Source organism: Anolis carolinensis, chromosome 1 (genome assembly GCF_035594765.1).
Source record: "Anolis carolinensis isolate JA03-04 chromosome 1, rAnoCar3.1.pri, whole genome shotgun sequence".
In the NCBI taxonomy this organism is placed as follows: domain Eukaryota; kingdom Metazoa; phylum Chordata; class Lepidosauria; order Squamata; family Dactyloidae; genus Anolis; species Anolis carolinensis.
The window spans coordinates 89,919,389-89,941,799 of NC_085841.1; the positions used below are offsets into that span (position 1 = coordinate 89,919,389).

The 22,411-nt window shown below is 46.1% G+C and overlaps 1 protein-coding gene across 1 annotated transcript in view; it reads left to right on the forward strand.

The window, feature by feature from the left end:
• themis (thymocyte selection associated) overlaps positions 1-20,106 on the forward strand; it is a 124,479-nt gene extending 104,373 nt beyond the window's left edge. Inside the window, exon 6 of the mRNA XM_008118971.3 lies at positions 19,202-20,106. Coding sequence (XP_008117178.2) covers positions 19,202-19,323 — 122 coding nt within the window. The 3' untranslated portion in view covers positions 19,324-20,106. The remainder of the gene's footprint in view (positions 1-19,201) is intronic.
• Positions 20,107-22,411: the final 2,305 nt, after the last annotated feature.

Here is a 22,411-nt window from a genome sequence, read left to right on the forward strand (position 1 = left end):
TCAAACCACACTGGAGTCCCAGACTATGAGCAAAGCAAGTTGTTTAATTGAAAAATATATGTAAGAAGAAGCAAATCAAAGTTCAAAGTAAGGAAATAGCAAAGAATGAGAAAGAACTTAAAAGGCTACCAGACAATCAATTAATCCAAAAAAGACTAGAATCTCTCAAAAAAGATAAACATCACCTAGATCGACAATCTGAATTAGGACTTTGTAAAATTGTTATTAGAAGAAATAGACATTGGCTTTCAATTCAAAAATGCAATAGAGGCAATATATGACAAACAAAAAGCAACAATTAAGGTGAATGGAATTAGATCAGCAAATCTGGACATAAATAAAGGAACACGTCAAGGATGTCCTCTTTCCCCTTTGATATTCATATTGGCATTAGAAATCCTCCTTAGAAGTATAAGAGAAGATACGTCAATTAAAGGTCTGAAAATTACCTCTCAAGAATATAAATTAAGGGCTTTCGCCGATGATGTGATATGCATAGTGGAAGACTCCAGAAAAAAATATAGAAAACTGGATCGAAAAAATTAAAGAATTTGGGAAACTTGTGGGCTTTAAATTAAATAAAAAAAACTACAATTTTGACAAAAAATATGACCAAAGAGAAACATGAGGAATTACAAAAGATAACGGGAATACAAATTGTATCCAAGTTTAAATACTTGGGCATATGGCTCACAGCAAGAAATGTACACCTGCTGAAAAATAATTATGAAAACAAATGGAAAGATATAAAAAAAGATCCAGAAAAGTGGAGATACCTCAAACTCTCTTTATTGGGGAGAATAGCAGCTATAAAAATGTCTATTTTACCAAAAATATTGTATATATTTCAAAATCTCCCTATTATAAGAAATGTCAAAATTTTCAAGGCATGGAATAAAGACCTACTCAGATTTATTTGGAATGGGAAAAAAACCCCAGAATAAAATATACAGTACTGATGGATTTGAGAATTAGGGGAGGATTCGGTCTTCCAAATTTAAAGAATTGCCAGCACAGAAGAAGGGAGTCCTGTTGCCCTACCTCCAGCCCTACTACCTTGCTACTCTGGGGTAAGGAGGAAAAGAAGAGGGTGGAGGAAGGCCTTTAAAACACCTGCTTTTGGACACTTCTTACTGCTACCACCTGCTGCTTGCCAGCACAGAAGAAGGGAGTCCTGTTGCCCTACCTCCAGCCCTACTACCTTGCTACTCTGGGGTAAGGAGGAAAAGAAGAGGGTGGAGGAAGGCCTTTAAAACACCTGCTTTTGGACACTTCTTGCTGCTACCACCTGCTGCTTGCCGGCATAGAAGGGAGTCCTGTTGCCCTACCTCCAGCCCTGCTACCTTGCTACTCTGGGGTAAGGAGGAAAAGAAGAGGGTGGAGGAAGGCCTTTAAAACACCTGCTTTTGGACACTTCTTGCTGCTACCACCTGCTGCTTGCCAGCATAGAAGAAGGGAGTCCTGTTGCCCTACCTCCAGCCCTACTATCTTGCTACTCTGGGGTAAGGAGGAAAAGAAGAGGGTGGAGGAAGGCCTTTAAAACACCTGCTTTTGGACACTTCTTGCTGCTACCACCTGCTGCTTGCCAGCTGTTGCCCTACCTCCAGCCCTACTACCTTGCTACAGGAATCCAGTGCTATGGTGACCAGCCTAAGTCGGATGTCGGTTAGAAGGGAGGGTGTTCAGAATGATGGGGGGGAGTTGTCCAGCCGAGGAGCCCCCATTGAAGTAATTCTGAGGCGGGGGAGATACGGGAAAGGGAGACCAAAACAAATTCGGACTAGGGAACTAATTCGGCCTAAAGCAAGATTTTTGGTAGAATTAAAACAGTCTCCTGATACGATAAAGTTGGATGCCCAAGTCGGTGGATCCTCTGGATTAAGGGTGGTGCTGCTGAACGCCAGGTCTATCAACGGAAAATCGGCTATTATCCAGGATTTGGTCTTGGTCAGCCTTGGTCGCCTTAGTCGATGATCTTCACCGGGAACTGGACAAGGGGAGTGTGTCCTTGCTGGTTCTGCTGGACCTCTCAGTGGCCGTCAATACCATTGACCACGGTATCCTTCTGGGCCGACTCGCCGGGTTGGGCATTGGAGGCACTGTTCTGCAGTGGCTCCGGTCCTTCCTGGAGAGACGATCCCAGATGGTGTCACTGGGGGACACCTGCTCGGCTCCACAGCCATTGTCCTGTGGGGTCCCACAGGGGTCGATATTGTCCCCCATGTTGTTTAACATCTACATGAAGCCGCTGGGAGAGATCATCCGGAGTTTCAGGGTAAGATGTCATCTGTACGCAGTAGGCTTGATCGATCCATGAAAAATTTGATTCTAAACTCGTTTCAAAACTAGAGGGGGCAGTTTTTCGTTTTTGTTGCTATTTACGAATTTGGCCCCCAAAATTTTTCGAAATTAACGAAAATTCGTTATTTTCGAAATTAATTCGTTAATGGCGGACGCGCATGCACGGTCGCCCCAAAACAGCCCCGGGGGGGGGGGGTCGGGGGCTCTCCTGCTCTCATTTTTTCAGCTATACTGATCAAATTTGGTACAGTGGGAGAACAAAATCCACCCTGCTTGTTTGCTAAATTGCAGAGCGTTTGCCCTTTCCTAAGATTTATTGCACAATTTTATAGTTTACTGTGCCCGGCCACGCGTTGCTGTGGTGTATGGGAATTCTTTGTTAGGTAGGTGGAATAACAGTGAATAATAGCTTTGTAGCCTGAAAGCCTGGCCATTTTCTTATGGGAATCCTTGTTTGGTGAGGTGGAATAGAAAGGAATAGGCTTGCTGCTTGGAAGGTTAGGTAGTTGCCTTTTAGGGGGGTAGAATTGTAATGAATAGCCTCGGTGGTTCAAAGCCTGGGTGCTTGCTATCTAGGGGAAATCTTTGGTTGGTCAGATTCAGAGTAGTATCACTGTTTCAAAGCCTGGTCGCCTTTTTCGAAGGTTAATCTTTTATTGGTCTGGTTGAATTGCACTGAATATCCTTGCAGCTCAAAAGTCTGGCTGTATTTATTATTTTGTATTATATATATTACTACTAAATATAGAAAGCACGGCACATTGCCTGTTGTTGGTTTTGGCCTTTTTTTGGTGTTGTGATGTGTGATTGTGTTGTAACATACTGGAGGCAAGAAAAGAAAAGAAAGAAAAAGCCACAGCCGGCAAGGCCCGCATGTTGAAATATTGCACAGGGGGGCCAGCCACCGTTGGCCGGCACGCTTCCCGAAAAGGAAGAAAGAGTGGCCGCCCCCAAGGAGGCTTCCGTGCCAAATCGCACAAAGGGGTAAGAACGACAGCCGAGAGAGAAGAGAGATGCGGTGCACCGCGGGAAACACGACCACGTAGGCCGTGAGGCAGCAAAAACAAAACAAAAGAAAGATACACCCACAGGCGGCAAGGCCCGCACCTTGAAATATTGCCCAGGGGGGCCGGCCAACGTTGGCCGGCACGCTTCCCGAAAAGGAAGAAAGAGAGGCCGCCCCCAAGGAGGCTTCCGTGCCAAATCGCACAAAGGGTTAAAGAACGACAGCCGAGAGAGAAGAGAGATGTGGTGCACCGCGGGAAACACGACCACGTAGGCCGTGAGGCAGCAAAAACAAAACAAAAGAAAGATACACCCACAGGCGACGACGCCCGCACCTTGAAATATTGCCCAGGGGGGCCAGCCAACGTTGGCCGGCACGCTTCCCGAAAAGGAAGAAAGAGAGGCCGCCCCCAAGGAGGCTTCCGTGCCAAATCGCACAAAGGGTTAAAGAACGACAGCCGAGAGAGAAGAGAGATGCGGTGCACCGCGGGAAACACGACCACGTAGGCCGTGAGGCAGCAAAAACAAAACAAAAGAAAGATACACCCACAGGCGACGACGCCCGCACCTTAAAATACTGCTCAGGGGGGCCGGCCACCGTTGACCGGCACGCTTCCCGAAAAGGAAGAAAGAGTGGCCCACAACTTAAAATACTAGGCCGGCCACCTTTGGCCGGCACGCTTCCCAGAGGGAAAAAGAGTGGACCACACATTGAAATACTGTCCACTGAGGGCCGGCCACCGTTGGCCGGCACGCTTCCCAGAGGGAAAAAGAGTGGCCCACAACTTAAAATACTGTCCACTGAGGGCCGGCCACCTTTGGCCGGCACGCTTCCCACAGAGGGATAAAGAGTGGCCCACAACTTAAAATACTAGGCCGGCCACCTTTGGCCGGCACGCTTCCCACAGAGGGAAAAAGAGTGTCCCACACATTTAAATACTGCGCACTGAGGGCCGGCCGGCCACCGTTGGCCGGCACGCTTCCCGAAAAGGAAGAAAGAGTGGCCGCCCCCAAGGAGGCTTCCGTGCCAAATCGCACAAAGGGGTATAGAACGACAGCCGAGAGAGAAGAGAGATGCGGTGCACCGCGGGAAACACGACCACGTTGGCCGTGAGGCAGCAAAAACAAAACGAAAGAAAGATACACCCACAGGCGGCAAGGCCCGCACCTTGAAATACTGCCCAGGGGGGCCGGCCACCGTTGGCCGGCACGCTTCCCAGAGACAGAGAGAGAAGTAAAATACCTGGAAATGTGGGCGCAAGCCCCTCAGACGTGTCTTCTGAACGTCTGCTAGTGAACTGTGGGCCCAAGCCCCACTGACCAGGGGGGCCGGCCACCGTTGGCCGGCCCCACGCCCACCACTGAACCCACATGGGGAAGGGCGTGTATTCTTCACGTCTGATAGTGAACTGTGGGCCCAAGCCCCACTGACCAGGGGGGCCGGCCACCGTTGGCCGGCCCCACGCCCACCACTGAACCCACATGGGGAAGGGCGTGTATTCTTCACGTCTGATAGTGAACTGTGGGCCCAAGCCCCACTGACCAGGGGGGCCGGCCACCGTTGGCCGGCCCCACGCCCACCACTGAACCCACATGGGGAAGGGCGTGTATTCTTCACGTCTGATAGTGAACTGTGGGCCCAAGCCCCACTGACTAATGTGTCAACCAGACCATAGCAACACAGTCTGTAGCCGACACAAAGGCACACTCCATGACAGCAAACCGTCAGCGGCCCTGGCCGCACCCTTCCCGGGAGGACACAAGCTAGCTGGCATTCCACAGGGAAATCGTGGACATCATGACATCAATAATGATTGTTCTAATACCACAGTAAGATCTTAATTGTTATTACCCGGGACATCTTCCCGGAGGGACTCTGAGCAGCTTCCATGGGGCGTGGCCGTCAGCAATACAATGTGAACAATTAAACCCCAAAATTTTATATTTGTCAAAGGAAATGTTGCATCAATAACACATAAAATAAGAAAGCTGTCACAGCATTACCTGCTTAAAAAACAGAGGTGTAAAAACAGGGCTCTGTGGCCGAGGGCTGAATAATTGCACATAGATGAGGTAGTTTGAGAGTTAAAAATCAATAAAGTGCAAAATACTCTTTGCCTGGAAACCAGTTCTTCATCTGCCAGCGATCCACCCCACAGTCCTCGAAGGCTTTTCGGAACTGGAATGTTTTACGGCTCTGATGTCAGGTTTATGTTTCTATGGCGTTGAACTAGAGGGAAGACTTGTGTGTGTGTCTGGTGTTATTACAGGTAAATGACCAAAGCTGGGTTGAGAAGGAAGCCAAAGGGAACCACAGAGATGTATAACTGTCAACAGCATGGATTGGATGAGGAGGGTTTGACAGACCTTTACTTTATTCTTGCAACATCTCACTGTAGGTGTGGACTGTGGTCTGCAAGTTAGTAGAGGTTTTGCAGAGCTGTGTCCACACTACACAAAAAAAGAAAAGAGACTTCATGCAAAAATTGGAGGACCGCATACTGGCATTGTCATCGCAATGCCGTAGTCCAGAAACCTGCAGATGTCAGAGCTTGACCATTAGGAAGGCAGAGCGTGGGAAAAAACGGCACTTTTAAAAAGAATTCCTTTTTGAAAAACAAGACAGTGCCTGGGAGTGTTAGAAGAGCCAACTGGTCCATCCTCCATGTTTTATTGCCCGTCCGATTCAAGGAGGTAGTGATCTTACAGGCATAGCATCAGGATGGCATGGACTTGAAGGAAGTGACGCCGTTGATGTCCTACAGGAATTTCTTTTCTGAATCTGTCCGAGAGTTCTCCATAGATAGTTGAAGACTACAAGTCTTACTTCAGAGTGTAAGACTTTCTGCGGTGAGATTCCACCCTCTTCTATCGTCCTACCAATAAACAGAACCAGCGCCCAAGGGTCACTAGCAGCCGCAAAGGCACACGCCCTGACAGGCAAAGGGCACCGTCCTCGGGCGCGGACAGAGGGCGAGGGGAACCTTAGGCGTCTGTCCCTCGGCAACAGCGTCGACAACCGCCTCACAAGGTGATGGGACAGTGGAAGAAGAAAATTTAGAAAAGTGGTGGACAAGGCCGAGGTGTCCCGCTTTCAGCGGTGCAGTGATTCCACCCTCTTCTATCGTCGCTGCCAACAAGGCAGCAAGAAGCACTTCCGTAGCCAGAGGACATGCGCCCAGAGGTCACTATCAGCCGCAAAGGCACACGCCCTGACGGGCAAACGCCACCGCCCGCGTGCGTGGCAGGAGGGAAAGGGGGACCAAAGGCGGCCGTCCCGCGGCCACAGCGTCGAGTACCACTGCCTTTAAAGGCGTTTGGAAAGTGGAAGAAGAAAATGTTTAAAAGAGGTGGACAAGGCCGAGGTGTCCTGCTGCGGTGCGGTGATTACACCCTCTTCTATTGTCCCTGCCAACAAGCCAGCAAATTGAAGTTCCCACGCCACAGAACCTGCGCCCAGAGGTCACTATCAGCTGCAAAGGCACACGCCCTGACGGGCAAACGGCACCGCCCGCGTGCGCGGCAGGAGGGAAAAGGGGACCAAAGGCGGCCGTTCCGCAGTAACAGCGTCAATCACAGCCTTTCAGGGTGATGGGACCCAAGGTTTACATTCTGAGAAAATAGTCCAAATTTAATGGTGTTCCACTGTCTTTGACGATTCGACCCTCTGAGTTATACCAACAAGCCAGCAAAATGTGGTTCGCACTCGACGGAACCTGCGCCCAGAGGTCACTATCAGCCGCAAAGGCACACGCCCTGACGGGCAAACGCCACCGCCCGCGTGCGCGGCAGGAGGGAAAGGGGGACCAAAGGCGGCCGTACCGCGGCCACTGCATCGACCCTAACTGCTCAAGCCGATGGGACAGTGAAAGATGAAACTTTAGAGAAGTGCTGGCCAGTGGCCAAAGTCTAGGTGTTGTATTAATCCCCGTGGCAAAACGCGTCCTCAAACGTTCAGAAGGACAGATATATCAAAAAAAAAATGACTCTGGCGTATTCCTTCACCTTAAATGAATATCCGAAGTATCCTCATCAAATATATCACTGCTCTTTCTGTACAGGAACTCTTAGGATCTGGAGAAGTCCAAAAATTCATGGCTCATGAGGGAAGTAATGTTTGAACCCAAAAAAATTAAAAAAATTGAATTGAACGAAATCCGTAATGAACCCAAAGAGGATGCATATCCTACCTAGGATTTCATGGAGTAATTTCTTACCAAAAATCCTTCTACCTCTAGAGCGTCACTATTGAGGGAGAGAAAAAACTTTGTGACTTCAGACTACAGAGATGGACCAAAAGTAACTTTATTAAGTTCTACAGGGACATATGAAAGAAACTTCACTTTGTTAAACATAATGTAAATCCAAGCGACATTTCTTTGGACGCCTACCTTCACAGCAGTGTGTGAGAAAACTGTCTGTGAGTCCTCGTGGACAACAACATAACAATGAGCCTACTATGGTTTGTGGCAGATCAAATATCCAATGGGCTTTAGGCATGCATAAACTGGGGAATATCGTCGTCTAGATCCAAGGCAGTCCTGTTCCCACTCTACTCTGCCGTGGTCAGACCGCACCTGGAATAATATGTCCAACTTTGCGCAACGCAGATAAATGGAGATGCGTTCAAGCTTGAAAGTGTATAGAGGATTCCGACTACAATGAAAAAGGGTCTGATCAAGCAGTATGAGTACAGGCTTTATTAGCTGGTAATCATTGTTTGGCCTGCAGAAGAGAAGGCTGAGAGGAGAAATGTTAGCAATGTACAAATATGTGAGGGGTAGTCATAGGGAGGAGGAAGCAAGCTTATTTTCTGCTGACCAGAAGACAACAGGACGGAGCAGTGTGTTCCAACAAGTGGAATGGTGATTCCACCGGAACATCAGGAAGAACTTCCTGACTGTGAAGAGTGTTCTGGAGTGGAACTGTCTCCCCCGGACTGTGTTGGGGCCTCCTTCTTTTGAAGCTTTTTAGCATAGGCTCGATGGCCATCTGTCGGGAATGCTTTGAATGAAACTTCCTGCGTGTCTGTTGGGGGAGAACTCGATGGCCCATGAGTTCTATTCCAACTCTACTTTTCTATGGTTCCATGATTCAATGATTCGGGAAACGGCGCCTTGTGATTGATGAACCCGAAAACAACAGTGGGCAACGGTGAGTGATGATAAAGACGAGAAAGGAAGGAAAAAGAGAGAGGAAAGCATTGTAGGTTAGAGGAGAGAGTTGTTTGACAGAGTCCAAAGGGGCAACCCCACCCCTGGCCACCCACCAAATTAGCCAAAGTTACTCTGAAGCAGAGCTGATTAAAGGAGAACTATTGTTCTAAGAGCCGTCGGTGTCAAAATCCAAATCTGGGAAATTCAACACGGGAAGGTTGGCCTTCAGGAAAACCAGTTTCTCAACTGTTTGCGGGTCCAGCAAGCTGCGGTGGGGCGTGACTACATCTCCCGCTAGGCTGAAGACCCTTTCGCTCTGCACGCTCGTGGGAGGACAGCTGAGGAACTGGCGGGCTACGTGTGACAGGTCCGGCCACATGTGTTCGCGTGAAGCCCAATAGGCCAATGGATCACAAGAGATTATCTCAGGAGGCTCCTCAAAGTACCTGTTGACCGAGCATTCGGCCGAGTCTACCTTTTGAGCAGAAGCCAGCAAAGAGGATTCTTCAGAGCAGGCTAGTATGGCCACCGTCTCTGCAAAAAATACGTTTCCTGGTCGCTGCTGGAGATCCGTATCCCTTCGGCAAACACCTCCCGGCTCCGCGGGACTTTCTGTCTCGCCATTAGCGCTAGTGCTGGGGGTTACAGGCATTTCCAGAAGAGGGGCCGCTGTGGCCGTTTCCTCCACCCTGGCAGCAAAGACCTCCCTTACAAGGTTAACTAGTTGGGCCTTCCACACGGTAAAGTCTTTTGGGCAGACGTTGTACTTTAGCCGGGGATCACACAAGGCCGCCAGCATATGGACTTTGCTGGAATGAAGTGGCTCTAGGCGTTTCCGTACAGCAAAGGACAACCTCCTCACCACCTCCTGGGCCGGTGGTGTCAGCGGTCCAGCCAGGGAGTCCATTGTTCGACCGGCCCCAAGCCTTTCTAGGTGCCTCCTTAACCTCAAGACCATGGGCACTGCCTGGCTAAGAAGGGCTTTAGAGTCCGAAAGGGTGTCAGTGGCATGTTTGAATGGCTTTAGTATGTCTACTAGCTGGGAGATGGTGTCCCACTCTTGCTTATTTGGAACAAGTTTGCTAACTGGCGCAACCAAAGTGAGCGAGATGCCGTGTACCGCCTTCTGCTGCTCGACCATGCGTTCAAGCATTTTAAAGGTTGAATTCCACCGAGTTGAGACGTCCTGGAGCAGCTTGTGCTGCGGGAGGCCTTCAAGGCTCTGCCTCTCTCTCAGCTGCCGGGCTGCCTTGATGCTCCTGTGGAAGTAGCCCGCAATCTTTCTACAGCGCTCGATCAGCAGGGAGATGTTTGCGTTGCTGGCTGGCTGCTCTTCTGGGCTCTTTAAACCTTCCTTGACGGTATTGTGAAGCATGTGGGCCATGCAGGACACATTCTGAAACCCGGCACTTTCAACCGCTTTGATCATATTTTTCCCAGCGTCAGTCACCATAAAGCCCCTCCTCATTTCTTCTGGCCTATACTGCATCCACTCCCCCATAATGTATTGCAGAGAGCTGCAGATGGTCTCTGCCTTGTGATCTCGATCAACAACCTCCAACGCGAGGAGTGCCCAACGATGGGATGTATCCATACTGCCTTCCTTCTCCCACCAATGTGCTGTGAGAGAGAGGTAGGAATGGCCTCCTCCCAAGCTTGACCAAATGTCAGAGGTAAAATGGATGTGTCCTCCCATGGCGCTACGCAACATCTGTGAAATGCGTTCCTTACAGCCCTCGTACAAGCCGGGAATTACTTTTCTGGAAAAGGTGTGACGGGAGGGGATTTTGTATCGGGGGCACAGTCGTTTCATAAGGCGTACTAAGCCTTCTTGTTCTACCAGGCGGAAGGGATGGTGATCAAGGGCAATCATCTCTCCCACAGTTTGGGTTATCTGCTGGGGTGTGAGTAATGTTTCCCCCGTTTTCTTTCTGGGTAATGGAATGGCCCAATCCTCCAAGGTGGACTGTGTCTGCCTTCCACCATCTTCACCAGGAGAACTATGTGTGCTAATGCTGCCACTGGAAGGGCTTGCAGTTCCCCCTCGTACCGATACGGAGGGATGGTGTCGCTTCAAGTGAGAACTCAACCCCGAGGTCGAAAGATGTCTCAGGTCTCTGCCTCTGCTGATATTTGTCCCACAGTGCCTACAAACAGCCAAGGTAGCACTCTGAGAGTGCACATGGAAATGGTCCCAAATATAAGACCTAGGCCTCCCCACAGCCACTGTGGGGACGCCCACTGAGATAGGAGTCGTGGGCACCCTTTCGTCAGCTTGAGAAATTTTTTGTTTGGATAGTACAACCTCCTCTACCTCCTCCTCACTGTCAGTAGCGGGTGGAGGGGTGGGGTTATCCTCACTATCCACCACCTGTAGTTCCAGGACGGCTAAACCTGTATGTTCCATTGATCGTCCTGTGGTCTCAGCTCTATAAGACAACTGGCTCGGTGTGGAGGGCTGTGTACTTTCTGCATGCGAACAGCCAGCTTCTTCATCAAGTCCACCCACTCCCATAGTTCGGCGTTCCAGACAGATGGGACCCACCCTTACTTTTTTGGCCCCCCACAGTGTCCTGGCTGTGCCTTTACCACTATCAGGACTTGCTCCCCCAGACCCGCGTACAGCTGAACGTTTCATGACAGCAGGAGTGTTTTCAGGAGACAGATGGGGGGATGGAAAGGTGTCGTGGAAGTGTTGAAAAATATTTCTTGTTTCTTGATTGGCAACGTGTTATGTTATTAAGGGTATCTTAAGTGCCGCAAAACCGTCTCTATGTATTTTTTAGCTAATTTTATTTTTTTACAAGGGGATACCTGTACTTTCTAGTTCTGCCAAGGAGTAAAGGGAGCTGCAGTTGTTTTTGGCAAAGTTGGCTTTTGAAACACACAGAAAGCGACCCTTTCACGGAGAGACCGCCCTATTTGAGCAATGAGAGGCCAAAATTGGGTCCCTTTTCCCCCAAAAAGGATTTTTGGAGTTCTACCAAGGAATAATGGGAGCTGCAGTTGTTTTTGGCAAAGTTGGCTTTTGAAACACACAGAAAGCGACCCTTTCACGGAGAGACCGCCCTATTTGAGCAATGAGAGGCCAAAATTGGGTCCCTTTTTCCCCAAAAAGGATTTTTGGAGTTCTACCAAGGAATAATGGGAGCTGCAGTTGTTTTTGGCAAAGTTGGCTTTTGAAACACAGAGAAACGACCCTTTCACGGAGAGACCGCCCTATTTGAGCAATGAGAGGCCAAAAGTGGGTCCCTTTTTCCCCAAAAAGGATTTTTGGAGTTCTACCAAGGAATAATGGGAGCTGCAGTTGTTTTTGGCAAAGTTGGCTTTTGAAACACACAGAAAGCGACCCTTTCACGGAGAGACCGCCCTATTTGAGCAATGAGAGGCCAAAATTGGGTCCCTTTTTCCCCAAAAAGGATTTTTGGAGTTCTACCAAGGAATAATGGGAGCTGCAGTTGTTTTTGGCAAAGTTGGCTTTTGAAACACACAGAAAGCGACCCTTTCACGGAGAGACCGCCCTATTTGAGCAATGAGAGGCCAAAAGTGGGTCCCTTTTTCCCCAAAAAGGATTTTTGGAGTTCTACCAAGGAATAATGGGAGCTGCAGTTGTTTTTGGCAAAGTTGGCTTTTGAAACACACAGACAGCGACCCTTTCACGGAGAGACCGCCCTATTTGAGCAATGAGAGGCCAAAAGTGGGTCCCTTTTTCCCCAAAAAGGATTTTTGGAGTTCTACCAAGGAATAATGGGAGCTGCAGTTGTTTTTGGCAAAGTTGGCTTTTGAAACACACAGAAAGCGACCCTTTCACTGAGAGACTGCCCTATTTGAGCAATGAGAGGCCAAAAGTGGGTCCCTTTTTCCCAAAAAGGATTTTTGGAGTTCTACCAAGGAATAATGGGAGCTGCAGTTGTTTTTGGCAAAGTTGGCTTTTGAAACACACAGAAAGCGACCCTTTCACAGAGAGACCGCCCTATTTGAGCAATGAGAGGCCAAAAGTGGGTCCCTTTTTCCCCAAAAAGGATTTTTGGAGTTCTACCAAGGAATAATGGGAGCTGCAGTTGTTTTTGGCAAAGTTGGCTTTTGAAACACACAGAAACGACCCTTTCACGGAGAGACCGCCCTATTTGAGCAATGAGAGGCCAAAAGTGGGTCCCTTTTTCCCCAAAAAGGATTTTTGGAGTTCTACCAAGGAATAATGGGAGCTGCAGTTGTTTTTGGCAAAGTTGGCTTTTGAAACACACAGAAAGTGACCCTTTCACGGAGAGACCGCCCTATTTGAGCAATGAGAGGCCAAAATTGGGTCCCTTTTTCCCCAAAAAGGATTTTTGGAGTTCTAGCAAGGAATAATGGGAGCTGCAGTTGTTTTTGGCAAAGTTGGCTTTTGAAACACACAGAAAGCGACCCTTTCACGGAGAGACCGCCCTATTTGAGCAATGAGAGGCCAAAAGTGGGTCCCTTTTTTCCCAAAAAGGAGTTTTTGAGTTCTACCAAGCACTAATGGGAGCTGCAGTTGTTTCTGGCAAAGTTGGCTTTTTATTCAGAGACCCTGGCACGGAGAAAAACAGCCCTGCATGAGGCAAGAAATCACCATTGCTGGCCGTGTGGGAAAATTGCAAACGCCAATTTCGTGAGGAAAAAAACACCCACAGGCCCTTTGCAAAAAATTATAAAACCAACACCCAACACCCAACAGTTTACCCACACCTCCAAAACTCACCCACCCAAAATTTTCTCCCGGTCTTCAGCCTAGCTCAGCACTAGAAAACAGCCAAGGAGGCTGTGACGCAGCAAAGTTAACTGCCTGCCTGCCTACCCAAACTCCCTTCCACCCTCTTCAGAAGCCCGGTGCGAATGAGCCACGAGGCTGAGTGCAGCCTCTTTTCATTCAGGACGTCCTACCAGCCCCTCCCCCTGGTTTAACGTGCTCTCTGATTGGCCACAAGGTGCCAACAACACGCTAGGTTGCCCCAGTGCCATTAAACAAGTTTGGGTGATTTGCAAAAGCATTTTTTAAAAACGAAAAAAAAGGCGCCATAACGGAAAACGGCCAATCGCGGTTCGAAACCGCGATATCCAGGCGTGTGCACAACCAAGGTTCAATATTGCTTCAAAACTAACGAAAATAACGAATCAATAACGGTAAACGGGGAAAACGAATTATTTGAGCAAGCCTAGTACGCAGATGATGTCCAGCTCTGTCACTCCTTCCCACCTGTCACTAAGGAGGCTGTCCAGGTCCTGAACCGGTGTCTGGCCACTGTGTCGGACTGGATGGGGGCCAATAAATTGAAATTGAATCCAGACAAGACGGAGGTCCTCCTGGTTAGTCGCAAGGCTGAACAGGGAATAGGGTTACAGCCTGTGTTGGACGGGGTCGCACTCCCCCTAAAGATGCAGGTTCACAGTCTGGGGGTGATCCTGGACTCATTGCTGAGCCTGGAGCCTCAGGTTTCAGCGGTGGCTGGGAGAGCCTTCGCACAACTCCGCCTCGTGCGCCAGCTGCACCCATTCCTTGGGAGGTCTGACTTGGCCACGGTGGTCCACGCTCTGGTCACATCCTGGCTGGATTACTGCAACGCACTCTACGTGGGGCTGCCTTTGAAGACGGCCCGGAAGCTCCAGCTGGTGCAGCGGCCAGAAGCCAGGTTAATAACGGGAGCGGCTTACAGGGAGCGTACAACCCCCCTGCTAAGCCAGCTCCACTGGCTGCCAATATGCTACCGAGCCCAATTCAAAGTGCTGGTTTTGACCTACAAAGCCCTAAACGGTTCTGGTCCTGCCTATCTATCTAAACGTATCTCCTCCTATGAGCCCGTTAGAACCTTAAGATCTTCCGGGGAGGCCCTGCTCTCGATCGCACTTGCTTCGCAGGTGCGGCTGGTGGGGACGAGGGACAGGGCCTTCTGGTGGCGGCTCTTCGGCTGTGGAACTCCCTCCCCAGCGATATCCGGCAAACCCCATCCCTCCTGGGATTTAGAAGAAAACTAAAAACTTGGCTCTGCGCCCAGGCATTCAGCGAATAAGCTCATTGGCTGATGTAATCAGGTCGCAAATCTGTAATTGTAGCAGTATTGAATGACTGAGGATGGTGCAATATCGCTGCCTTACAGCGTTTTAATTTTTGTATAATTTTATCATGTTTTAATTGTTTTGTTTTATAGTATATTTGTTGCTGGCCCTCGTGGCAGAATGTAAGCCGCTCTGAGTCCCCTCGGGGAGAAGGGAAGGGTATAAATGCATGTAATAAATAAATAAATTATTTTGAAGCATGTTCATTAACATGGGTTAAAGATTTGATAACTTTAAAGAAAGAAAAAATACTCATATTGGAAGGTCACGACCTGCGGGTGGGATGGCACTCCTACCTATGGCACAGTAGAGCTAAAATAGAAAAAAAATTCAGAAATCATTTTGTCAGATCTGCATTATTAAGAGTATGGGAAAGATATAACTCATACTTTTACACTAAAACTCCCTTATGGGTGTCGCCCTTAGAAGCAACTCAAAGAAGACTATTGGGCTGGAGGAGATGGCCCACCTACAAAGAGATACTAATTAAGAGAAATGATATACTACAACTGAGGTCGCAAGAGGAACTAGCAAACAAGTATAAGAACTTTACATGGCTACAATACCAGCAATTACAAGAAATATATAATAAAGATAAAAAGAATGGATTCAATGAAAAAGGCGACTTTTGATAAAATTAGAGAAAAAAAGAGATAACCAGAATATATAATAAACTCTTAGAATGGTCAACAGAGACGGAACTCATAAAGAATTGCATGATTAAATGGTCTGCGAACATTGGAAGAAATATAAAACTCAAGGAATGGGAAGAAATTTGGAACATAAAACTAAACTATACCTATGCATCTGACTTAAAAGAAAACTGGCTAAAAATGATGCATAGGTGGTACATGACCCCCAAAAAGATTGGTATTATGTATAAACATTTGGAAAACAAATGCTGGAAATGCCATCAGCATGAAGGCAGCTTTTACCACATGTGGTGGTCCTGCAAACAAGCAACAAAATATTGGAGTATGATTCATGAAACATCCCAGAAGATCCTAAAAATAAAATTTGAAAAGAAACCAGAGTTTTACCTATTAGGCATGACAAATCCAGACATGAATTTAAACAAAAACCAGGACATCTTATTCACATACCTTACAACAGCGGCTAGAATGGTTTATGCCAAAATATGGAGACATAAAGAAACCCCATCAAAGGAACAATGGCTGGAAAAAGTATCAGAAATAAAAGATATGGATAAATTAACTTTCTTATTAAAGAAAGTCACAGGTAAATAAATAAGACTAACGGATTGGAAATACTATGAAGACTATATGCAAGGACTAAACTGTGATAGGTAACAAAGAGTATTAAAAGAGAAAAAATGAAGAACAGAAGTAGATCAAACAAAAGAATTCCATTTGGAATAGAGAAGAAATAGATTTAAAGAAGAGAAAATATTCGTGAAGTTAAACATTACCCTCCCCCCTCTCTTTTTTTTCTTTTCCTTCGATTTTTTTAAATTCCCCCCCCCTCTGTCTCCCCCTCTTTTTCCTTCTTTTCCTACTTTACTATACAAAGTATTGTTCCCCCACTTTTACTGTATTGTTTTTTGAAAATTGTAAATAATTTTTTCTAAAAAAAAGTTAAAAGTAAATGAAACAAGTTTTTATTCCATCAGGTACTTGAGAGAACTGAACACTATTGGACCAATTTGTACTATACTCAGTAGAAAAGTTGATGATATGAACTGTGTGGTCCTTCAAATGCTCCTGAACCACAATGTTAACTATGTTGGCTAAGACTTATGGGAGCTGTGGTCAACAATATCTAATTTGCACACATTTCCCTAGGTATTGGCCAGAGTGACAGAAGAGCTCATCTGCCCAGACAGGCGTGGAGAACCAGCAGGGGGGACAGGGTTGAATTATATAACTTGTTTCAAACTTGTTTTCTTAGAATCATAGAATCATAGAATAGTAGAGTTGGAAGAGACCTCATGGGCCATCCAGTCCAACCCCCTGCCAAGAAGCAGGAAATCTCATTCAAAGCACCCCCGACAGATGGCCATCCAGCCTCTGCTTAAAAGCCTCCAAGGAAGGAGCCTCCACCACGGCCCCGGGGAGAGAGTTCCACTGTCGAACAGCCCTCACAGTGAGGAAGTTCTTCCTGATGTTCAGGTGGAATCTCCTTTCCTGTAGTTTGAAGCCATTGTTCCGTGTCCTAGTCTGCAGGGCAGCAGAAAACAAGCCTGCTCCCTCCTCCCTATGACTTCTTGTCAGAGAAACTTGTTGCTAAAGTATTAATACACAGAGGTGTCATGTTTTGTCTCATCTCAGTTCTCCTGTGGCTGCTGCCTTTCAGAAGCTGGCCTTACTTATAAATCTGCCTTTGTCTCCTGATGTTTGTTGCTCTAGACTCCTGACTTCTGCTTAGCAGATTCTGCACCTGAAACTGCTTCTTGCTGACTTTGGCTCCCCCGACCTTGTCCTCCACTTGGTATATGAACTTCCCTTGGCCCTTCCAACAGAGCTCTTGCCAATCTGAACTTGCAGAACCTTAACACTTTTATGAACTACCTTCCTGAGTAGTATCAGAACTGTGTATCTGAAGAGCTCCATAGAACATTACAAAACTGGACAACCTGCAGTAGAAGGTCACCTAGGCTGAACACAGCACGGGTGCACTACAAGAAGATTCTGCACTAGTCGAGTGTATGTCTATGAACATTATCCCACCTTAACTTTCCCCTGTTTTCTTACCATCTTCGTACACTGGGAAAATGAAGTCCCATGGAGGCTATCCCATGACGCACAGCCACATCTAGTGGCTGGCTGTGGGAATCTATCATGAAGATGGTAAGAAGACTCCATTTTCGGGAGTCAGGTGATTGAAGAAAGTGGCAGGAAGTGGAGGAAAACTGAAAGAAGACAGGAAAACATTGTGGGATGGCTGGCCATCTTCAAAGACAGATCTTGCTGGGGTAGGAGAGGGTCCTCACTTTTCAGGATGCTTCCACTTTTCTCTGCTTCCGCCCCCCCCCCTTTCCTCCCACCCATGGGATAATATCGTAAGTGTCCACATGTGGGAGGAAAGTCAACATTGTGACTTTCATGTCACAATGTTGATATGTGTACAGGCTTCAACTGGATTGTTGGTTGAGGTCCTGATAAATTTAAAAATCAATGCTGATTGTAAGCATACTTCTTAATCATCCCAAGTTTTGTACAGAGTATCTTCTTGGCTGTTAATTCATCAAAAGATAAGCAGCTAAATCTTATTTCTTTCACAATAAGATGAGCATGCGGAAGGTGAAGTGTTTCACAATCATATTCCTCAGAGAAAAGGACCAGAGCCTGAACACCTGGCTGTAAATAACGGAAGATGCCTTGCTTTGGACTGTCTGCTTGCCATTGCAAAATTAGACTATTAAAAGCTCTGCTAAAAACTCTGGCCTCATGTGACAGTCAGCTGCACAGTGCATGTAGCATTTGATTTTTAAGAGGCCTGGTTATTCACACACTGTCAAACAGGCATGAAATGAATAACCACCAAAAATGTCACATTCAGTTTTTTTTCAGTAGTTGAGGTTATCATGGGAGTGTGAGCCATCTTGGTTAGTAGTTTTGTATGTGCCTTCAAGTCACCACTTGATTTTTAGCAATCTCATTGATTTCTTAGAGTTTTCTTAGGCAAAGAGTATTCCAAGGTGGCTTGTCCTTGCCTTCGTTTGAAATATAGCCTACGACATGTGGTATTCTAAGTGCTGACCCCTATGAATTATTGGTTTGACTGAACCAGTGATGAAACCCTAAAGAAGAGACTGCACTTACTAGTTCTATTCAGAAAGACCGAGGAAACAGTAGAGGAACTTCAATCACTAGAGCTATGGAGTTGGCTCTTTTTAATTGAATTAAGTAGCAGGATTTTCAATTGTGCATTTAAGAGGGAGCAAAGGGATCAGTACTTTATAGTGGAATTTCTTTTAGTTATTTTCATCTCTGTCATATATTTTATTTAGGGCTTTGAGGTATTACAATACTATTCAGCAGAAAAGGCAGAAGGGTGTTCTAAACATGTCCTAAACTAGCATGTCATTAGGGTTTTTTTCATGTCAGAAGCAACTTGAGAACATACTGCAAGTTGCTTTGGGTGTGAGATAATTGGCCGTCTACAGAAATGTTGCCCAGCGGATGCCTGAATGTGTTGCCATCCTGCTGGGAAGCTGCTCTCATGTCCCCACAAGCTAGAGCTGACAGACGGGAGCTCACTCCATCTCAGATCAGCAACCCGGTCTTCAGGTCAACAGTTCAGCCGGCACAAGGGTTTAATCCATTGAGCCACTGTGGCTCCTAAAAAAATCTCATTAGATGTATGGAGCTTTAGGGACATGTGTTTAAATTTAACATTTAATTTGTTGTATTGTTGCTAAACCATAACAGGGATTTATACTATGATAGTGTTTGCCAGCCATAATTAGATGCATTGGGCAGGGGATTCTGGAGCTGTCGTATGCCCTGACATTCTATTTTGAAAAGGTCCCCTCAATTTCAAAAGGAGTTTGTTGCAATATGCAGGGATCTGCTTCTTGGAAAATAAGAAGGCTTCTAGAGAACTCACAGATGTACTTGTATGACACTCTATAATGTGACTTAGAGCAATACAGTAATCCTTAAGCCTTCTATTAACTATAATAATATCACCTCCTTTATTTTTAGGTTTATCAAGGAGCATGCTTGTGAGGTACGAAGCAGACAAGAAACCAAAGGCTGGATCCAATTCTGATGACAAAGATGAAAAAGTGATTGGAAGAGCTCTTAAAATAAAAGCAACACAGTGAATGTAAAAATAAATAAATAAAGCAACCCATTAGTGAATAGTGAAAGAAAATGTGAGTGCCTTACAGTTAGCTATAAATGTAAATTACAGATAATACAAAGGTTTTTTCAGACTTCAGTGATATTACTGCATTTTAAAATAAATAATCATCAAACTACATGGAGTACATTGACACAAATCATTATATCCTTGGTTTTAATGAACAGCGATTCTTTCATACTACACAATTAATAGTGCAACATTCTACTTTAACAGACAAGGTAACATCCCATGGAATCCTAGAATTTGCACTTTTGGAAGAAGAATTTGGAATTTTCTTCCAGAGATGTCCTTTAGTACCCCAATACACAACAAACTATAGGATTCCATAGGATGCAGACATGGAAGTTAAAGTGGAATCATAGCATTTGAACTGTGTAGTGTGAATGGGCCCTAGCTATCTGTGTTTTGTCTTCAAGCTTATGAAATCCTCTTTGGTTTGACACACATAGCCCTAAATTCTGTTAGTCCTAATCCTGATGACCAGTTGAGTCCCTTGAATTTATCAACATATCAAATCACTATTAAGCAATTGATTGGTCTACTTTAATTGGAATTAAATAACAGGATGCCAGCTATGGTTTGTGACTGTGCCATCATGCAGGCCACAGTTCTGTTGATTCCAGTAGTGTAACTATGGCACCAGAAAGAGGATGTTTATTTATTAGTGTATTGGATTTACACCTAAGCTAAAGTGGCATTCTTTTCATTTGACTTGTCCCAATAAACAGAGCTTTCAAAACTGTCTGTGATTCTGAGCACATACCTTTGGCCTTCTTTGACTCTCTGGACCACTCACTCACATTTCCCAAATTCCAGTACTCAAATTCTAAGCCATACAGCCATTCCCTGCTCATGAATAGAAGCCTATTGAACTGGCAATGAAGTTTACTGCTACTTAGTTATTTAAATATTTATATACTGCATTGTGAGATATCAGAGTGGCATACAAGTAAAATATTAACAAATTATATATGTGTGTGCATGCGTGTGTATCACTTATGTTGAATACAGTTTAAGATGATTAAAAGGGTTTAAAATACTCTGCAAAAATCATTTGAATCAGCTAGACAAACTAGGAGAGACTAACGACCTGTTCACAAGCTCGGCAGTGGTGCTCCTTTTCACCATGAGGTGTGGGGAACCTGGTGATCCATGCTTCACCTTGCCTCCCCTTGCCCGTGGGAGGGCGATCACTTGGGGGGAAGCGTAGAGCATGCGTGGTGCACACAGCTTCCCCCCACCCTTAGATTTGGCAACATGGGAAGCCTCCCATGTTGCCTGGGCAGCAACGGCACACCACTTGCCCCACTGCACCCACTGAGCTTGCACAACATCATGTGAATGGAGTTGGCTGGCTCCATGGGTGACCAGGGCTAGATTGGCATTTACCACGGAATTTAGCCCTGTCTGATGAGGTCTTAAAGCAGTTTCCTTTTTTCTAATAAGAAGGAAAATCTATTGTCCCTTCCACTTCTGTCCCCGCTGCTGAGTTGAATGCAAACTACTTTTACACTTGGAATTGAAATTGCAAAAATTGAAATCAACTTACCGTATGACAAAAGAGAAAGGTAGGAAAATGAGAGAAAAAACTGGGACATTTTAAAAACAGCTGAAAGAGATGACAGATTAATTGGGACCGACACTGCTAAACCGGGACAGCTGGAGGGTATGTTCTTATAGTAAGCTATTGGCGTAACGTGGGAATTACAAATGCAACCAGTCTGTTGTAATTAAGCTGATTAAGTCCATTTTGACAATCATTGACATCTCACACATTGCCTGTATTGTTTGGCTGAACTCTGCCATTTGTGCTGTGCTATAAATGATATATCTGCAATATCATGTGCTTAGGGCCACCCCATCTGATTTTATGGCTACAGAGCCAGACCCTGAGCATATAATCATAAATAACTAACAATCTCTGTTTACCTTCTGTTCATGTCACATGGACTTTAGATAAGAATTATCATGTATACATTAGATATTGCTGATATGCACTTTGGACCTCTTCACACGGGCTAAATAGCCCTGTTTGGGTGCTTTTGCCCGGGCTTGACCTGAACATTATCAGATGACACTCAGCAGATCCTGCTCACATTCTGATGGAGCAATCCACACTTTCCTCCCCTTTTCCCCGTATGATGGGGGAAAGGGCGGCAGGGCAACAGGCATTGCTGTGCATTGCTGCCCTTTCTCCCGTCTGTTGGGGATAGGGATAGGGCACCAATGCACTCTGTCCCACCCCCACTATGTGATGGGGAAAGGAGAGAGCGAGCAGGGAACCATGAGGCACCCCATGTACTTTCCCTTTCACCAGCAACTGCCAGCGCAACAGCACGGCCCACATGGACCATGTGAAGATGTTGTTTATCTCTTTCTTTGTAGCTCCAAAGTACTATAAAATACTGATGCTTGAAATAAACTTAAAGTTATGGTTTACTGGCCTTCCAGTTCAGTTTCTGGGCTCATCCTAGCTTCGTGTCCTACCTGGAAATATTTTGTCATGTTGATATTTGAGTCCTACTCTAAACTGAGACAATGTCTTCCCAGCACTTCAGAACAGCAGACTAATTTAGGGATGGAGGACACATTGGCTCTATCTGTCAATAGAAGAGAATGTCTGGATGCCAGGGGTCTACCCTTGACTCTTCTGCCACTTGTTTCATCCTGCCTAATGGGAATGACAACCCCATGCAGTTTAACCAGTGTCAAAACCTTTTTTAACTATGATCAAAGCAGTTCCTCTGAGTCAGACTTTTTTATTTCTTGCATCCGTTTCACACATAGGGTAGGCAAGCTAGTTTTATTTTAAGGCAGTGGTTCTCAACCTGTGGGTCCCCAGATGTTTTGGCCTTCAATTCCCAGAAATACTAATAGCTGGTAAACTAGCTGGGATTTTTGGGAGTTGTAGGCCAAAATACCTGGGGACTCACAGGTTGAGAACCACTGTTATAAGGTCTTGTTTAAGGCTTATAGATGCAAATACATTACTAAATATATCTTCTTTTCACAGTATTTTCTGTTAAAATGCTTTGCCTTTATTTTTG